The 6,021-nt window shown below is 41.7% G+C and overlaps 1 protein-coding gene across 1 annotated transcript; it reads right to left on the bottom strand.

Moving 5' to 3' along the window:
• Positions 1-315: 315 nt before the first annotated feature.
• On the bottom strand, positions 316-4,280 carry INSL4 (insulin like 4). The gene is made up of 2 exons (XM_008255160.4): positions 3,986-4,280; positions 316-685 (listed from the first exon to the last, which is right to left on the bottom strand). The coding sequence occupies exons 1-2, from the start codon at positions 4,179-4,181 to the stop codon at positions 459-461; spliced, it is 423 nt and encodes a 140-aa protein (XP_008253382.1). The 5' UTR covers positions 4,182-4,280; the 3' UTR covers positions 316-458.
• Positions 4,281-6,021: the final 1,741 nt, after the last annotated feature.

Here is a 6,021-nt window from a genome sequence, read left to right on the forward strand (position 1 = left end):
AGTATTTCAATATGATCTCCCCAAACCCTACTTCAACTTGAGCAGAAAAATATAATTATTGTGGTTTTGTGTTCATATGGTCTTTGTTGACAAGGTTGATTTAAAATGTTGTCACTTTTATGTGAACCTGGTGTTTGGTGTATACAGAAAAGTTACTATATTGATTAGATAAAGAAGTTTTTAATCATTATAAATTTAATAAGATTCAAAAGCAAAATTTCATTATACCATTAGTAAGACATTGATATATTTATACCACTAATAAGACAAAGGTTTATGTAGAAAACAATTCATTTTTCAGAGAAAGTAGAATCAGAAAGACTATATTATTAGAGAAGACATGGAAAATGTAAACACTAATAATGATTTCTCATATTCTAACAATCAATGGTGACTCCACTGGACATCAACAAATGTGTCATGAGCAATATACATGAAGGTGGGTGTGAAGTTCACAATCACAATGCTTGGCACACTTGAATAAAAGTTTCTTTGTCACAACCTTCTTCACAACATATTTTGGCAATTTCCTCAGTTGTCATTTTCTTTTGTTCAGCACGTAGTACTTTCATCAATGATGGCTCTTCCTCAGATGGTATGGCCTTCTGTTCCTGTGACAAGTTAGGCACGTATTCTGATATATCTAAGATGTCTGCATCATTGTTGATGGAGGATGGCATCATTTCTGTTAAGTTTAAAATGAGGGGTGAGATATTTGGAAAAATATTTGAGTCAAAGAACATCAGAAAAATTGTAAAATTTTGACTAGACCAAAATGTAACCATCATCAAAATGTAACATCAACCAGAATCAGCAACTGTCCCAACGTCTTTAAATTTAAGTTGCTTTGAGTTGGGCAATGTGAGGTACTACAACATTCCCAAAGGTATGCTTATTCCACTGTCCCCTGTGTGCCCTCTTCCCATTGCCCTCTAAATGCTTGAACCATGGTTTACAACTGAATTATGCACTGTATTGCATGAGAAAATTAATAATCACAAGTATGTCCAACAAAAAGATTCAGAAAATTAAATTTGGAGCCAGTGCTATGGTGTAGCACGTTAAGCTGCCACCTGCGATGCCAGCATATCAAACCCGAGCACTGGTTGCAGTTCTAGGTGCTCTGCTCCTGAAGAAGCTCCCTGCTAATGTGCCTGAAAAGCAACAGAAAGTGACCCAAGTACTTGGGCCCCTGCCACTCACATGAAAGACCTGATGGAGTTTCAGGCTCCAGGTTTTGGCCTGGTCCAGCTCTGTCCATTGAGGCCATTTGAGTAGTGAACCAGCAGATAGAAGGTCTCTATGTCTTTCTCTCTACCTCTCTTTATCCCTCAACCCCTCACTTCTCTCTATAACAGTCTTTCAAATTAATAAGTAAATTAAAAAAAATAGATCTATGTCTACATTAATCTGTATATTTATTTCAGATATTAACATTGAATACTCATGAGTACTTTCCCTTTTTCTTATTAATCTTATCTACATTTTAAAAGTCTTTTAGTTAAATATTTTGACTTATTTACTCAGAAAAAGAGTGTAGTCTACACAAATTACTGTGCAATCTTCTCTTAGTTTGCACTATAAAATTTCCTAGATTCTGAAGTAGTCCCTTATTTTACACTAAAATTAATCAAATCTTGACCAAGAATGTAGGAAAATAAGTTTAATATTATACTTTAAATACCATGAAATGAAAGTAAATGGACTTACTTTTCACAATGACTTTACATAGGGAGTGACTTATATGTAGAATATACATACAACTTAAGCAGTTTTCTTTATCAAACATATGCGAAACTATGACAACTATATTAAATATAAAAGAATAATAATTTACCTTGGCTTTTGAGAATTTAATGTTACCTATTAGACTAAATAGAATAGCCTCTATCTCTTTCAAAAGCTGTTCATTTTCATTTTCACTTAGCCTCTAGTTGATCTTTATAAATACTATATGGCTTAGAAAAGTTTCTGGGGGCCAGTGCATTCTGGGGCTGGTGCAGTGGTTAAGCCTCCACTTACAGCACTGGCATCCTATACTGGGCACTGTCCCAGCAGCTCCACTTCCAATCCAGTTCCCTGCTAATGGCCTGACAAAGCAGTAGAACATGGCCCAAGTGCTTGGGCTCCTGTACCCACGTGGGAGACCCGGAAGAAGCTCCTGGCTCCTGGCTTCAGATAGGCTCAGCTCCAGCTGTTGCAGCCATTTGGAAAGTGAACCAGTGGATAGAAGACCCCTCTCTCTGTCTCTACCTCTCTCTATAACTGCCTCTCAAATGAATAACTAAATCTTTCTTTCTTTCTTTCTTTCTTTCTTTCTTTCTTTCTTTCTTTCTTTCTTTCTTTCTTTCTTTCTTTCTTGACAGGCAGAGTTAGACAGTGAGAGAGAGAGAGAGACAGAGAGAAAGGTCTTCCTTTTTCCATTGGTTCACCCCCCAAGTGGCCGCTATGGCCAGCGCGCTACGACGATCCAAAGCCAGGAGCCAGGTGCTTCCTCCTGGTCTCCCATGCAGGTGCAGGGCCCAAGGACCTGGACCATCCTCCACTGCACTCCCAGGCCACAGCAGAGAGCTGGCCTGGAAGAGGGGCAACCGGAAAGAATCCGGTGCCCCGACCAGGACTAGAACCCAGGGTGCCGGCGCCGCAGGCAGAAGATTAGCCTGGTGAGCTGTGGCGCCGGCCAATAACTAAATATTTTAAAAAAATTTCTGTAATCGAACTGTTCTCATTTCTGAAATCTCAGTTTAAAGAAAATCCATTGCGGGCCGGCGCCGCGGCTCACTAGGCTAATCCTCCGCCTAGCGGCGCTGGCACACCGGGTTCTAGTCCCGGTCGGGGCGCCGGATTCTGTCCTGGTTGCCCCTCTTCCAGGCCAGCCCTCTGCTGTGGCCAGGGAGTGCAGTGGAGGATGGTCCAGGTGCTTGGGCCCTGCACCCCATGGGAGACCAGGAAAAGCACCTGGCTCCTGGCTCCTGCCATCGGATCAGCGCGGTGCGCTGGCCGCAGCGCGCCGGCCGTGGCGGCCATTGGAGGGTGAACCAACGGCAAAGGAAGACCTTTCTCTCTGTCTCTCTCTCTCACTGTCCACTCTGCCTGTCAAAAAAAAAAAAAAAAAAAAAAAAAAAGAAAGAAAAAGAAAAAAAGAAAATCCATTGCAGTTTCAAATGCTTGAAAGCATCAATCAGATCATCAACTATGACTACCAGTAGGGCAAGCTGCTCTTCTCTCTGGTCCCCTTACATTTTCTCTTTAATCTCTCAAGCATTTGTGTTTCTCTTCTATCCTTTCTCTCTTAAGTAAACTACAAGACCCACATAAAAGAAATGAGAAGCAAGATTGTCTCCATGGGGTGCATTTTTAAAAAAGAAAAAAGATACTCTCCATGAGATAGGTCACAGTCCAGCTATTTTACAAGGAAGAGGGTCATTAAATATAAGTCCCTTCCTTGTATCCTATTCCAGGCCACCTAAGTAGAGGTCTTAGAGTACTGCCTCCTTGCCCTTTGGAACAGAACAAATAGCCTTAATAACCTCTCATCACCTCTCTGTTTGCTCCTTTTCTCTCGATTGAAAATGCCCTGTCCAGGTGCTGAGTGTCCAGCATGTCAGCTTTCTGTTCCAACCAGCTTTCCTCTGGGATCCAAGAGTGCGCCCCGCGTCCTGTAGGTCTTGAAGTACAATAACCTCTTACATGGCTTCCCTTTCCCCTCTATTCTGTTATCCTGGGTGCCAGATGGAAAAGGCACTCAGTGTCTCTCTTCCCACAGTTTTCCCTCCTTCTAAGATTCCCAGTGAGAGTCTTTCCATAAAAGCATGTTACAAAGGTAAACCTCAAATTGTAAGCTCCAGCCATGGCAGGGTGGTGGGTTAGGGCCTGCAGCCAATAAGATCTGGGGCTGGGCTCAGTGGTTGGCCATTCGGATTGGTCGACCGCCTGAGGGCAACCCATGAAAAGGATGGAAAGATAGCAGGGTGGGAGATCTCACTTAGTGATCCAGATTGCTGCTTTTCTTTTTCTTTGTAGACTTTGTCTTCCATGCACACGATCATCATGGTCGCATCAAATTCAGTGCCACATAATGTCACCTTTTCATCGTCCACCCATTTGGCAGAGCTTTCTGTGGTGAGCTGACTTAGCAGCAGCCAGACTACTGGAAGAGAGGACAAGAACAGGCTGGGCATGCTGGGCTGGTCTCTCCTGTGCTGAGTGGTTCAGTTCTCAGGGACTGCTTCTGTGGTTGCTTACCAACCAGTGCCCTTGTGTCTACTCTGGGCTTCAGGCTGCTTTCTCTTCCTGACTCAAGCAGGCTTTTATATCCCTTGTGCTATCATGCAGCTCTTGAGTCACTGGTCCTAACCCCTCCCCATTCTCCTCCCACTGCCACTGAATTTCTTTTTCGCCCCTCTTTCTCTCTCGTTCACCCTTCCTTTCCTCTTCGCATTCCATATTCCTCAGTGCTCCTAATGATTCCTATTCTCTGCTGGTTTAACTTAGAAATTTTATGTTAACTAAAATATTTGTTATTTTTAATGTTGTTCGAAGGCATATCATGATCACTACAGAAAATCGAAGTATAATAAAAATAATACTGACCTGTTAATTCATCAACTATAGATTATCTTGGTTAACACTTGCTGTGGAGCCATCTCATATTCCTGAATCCCCTGTATGTATTTGCATTTCTTCTTCAAAGTATTAACAGATTACAATTAAGCTGATTTCTACTATGCCTTCTGTATCCATCTATGGGATCTACATAAGTGGATTAATTAATTGTTCAATAAAGAAAAAAACCTGATGGTATTTAAACCAAGCCTTATGAAAAGTATTAAAATTCCAAAAATATTGCTTTGGCTCATGTAATAGTGTTTAAAGTGTACAGTGCCCTCTTCCATTCAAAGTTGCATGAAACTGGAATCTTAAGTGAACAAGGAATGCCAAAGTTTGTTGGCTACTCTGCCCTCCAGAGAGTCCAGCATGATTTGAAAATACAAGAGCTCCATATGGTTGACTCTCTCAATCTCTTTCTCTCTTTTTAAAGATTGTTTTATTTATTTGAGAGGTAGAGTTATAGACAGAGAGAGGTAGAGACAGAGAGAGAAAGTCTTCCATCCACTGGTTCATTTCACAAATGGCTGCAACAGCTGGAGCTGGGCCAATTCAAAGCCAGGAGCCAGGAGCTTCCTCTGTGCCTCCCTCATGAGTGCAGGGGCCTAGGCACTTTGACCATCCTCTACTGCCTTTCCAGGCTGAGAGCTGGATCAGAAGAGGAGCAGCCGGGACTTGAACCAGTGCCCATATGGGATGATGGTGCCACAGGCAGAGGCTTTACCAGCTGTGCCACAGTGCTGGCCTCTTGATTTTCTTTTTAAAATTTTTTATTTAATTTTTTAAGAAAAGATTTATTCATTTATTTGAAAGGCTAGTTACAAAAAGAGAGAGAAAGAGCTCTTCCATCTATTGGTTCACTCCCCAAATGGCTGCAACAGCCAGAGCTGGGTCACTTTAAAGCCAGGAGTCAGCAGCTTCTTCTGGGTCTCCCATGTGGGTACAGGGGTCCAAGCACTTGGGCCATCTTTCACTGCTTCCTAGGCACATTAGTGGTGAGTTGGATCAGAAGTGAGGTAGCTAGAACACAAACTGGTGCCCTTATGGATGCTGGTGCTAGAGGCAGAAGCTTTACCAGCTGCGCCACAGTGAAGAAAATACAGGAGAAATAATTAAAGATATTTCTATAGTTGATGTCTTCTTGTAAAAACCCCCAAAGTTCAGGCAACAAAAGCAAAACTAGACAGATTTGATTATACCAAACTCAGAAGCTTCTGCACAGCAAAGGAAATCAATAGAGTGAAAAGACATCTAAGACAATGAAACAAAATATTTGCAAGCTACTTATCCAACAAAAGATTAATATACAGAATATATAAGCAACTCAAAAAACTCAATAACAACAACAACCAATATAATTAAGAAATAGGCCAAGGACCTGAATAGACAGTTCTCAAAAGAAGAAATACAAAC

The sequence above is a fragment of the Oryctolagus cuniculus genome, chromosome 1 (assembly GCF_964237555.1).
Source record: "Oryctolagus cuniculus chromosome 1, mOryCun1.1, whole genome shotgun sequence".
Lineage (NCBI taxonomy): Eukaryota > Metazoa > Chordata > Mammalia > Lagomorpha > Leporidae > Oryctolagus > Oryctolagus cuniculus.

Bases quoted from the DNA above. Each gene is read 5' to 3' on its own strand.
- INSL4 (XM_008255160.4), bottom strand. From the start codon at position 4,181: ATGCCCAGCCTGTTCTTGTCCTCTCTTCCAGTAGTCTGGCTGCTGCTA. The intron at 686-3,985 runs GTGAGATCTCCC...TAAACTTAACAG, and splicing joins GCAGCAATCTGGATCACTAA to AAATGATGCCATCCTCCATC.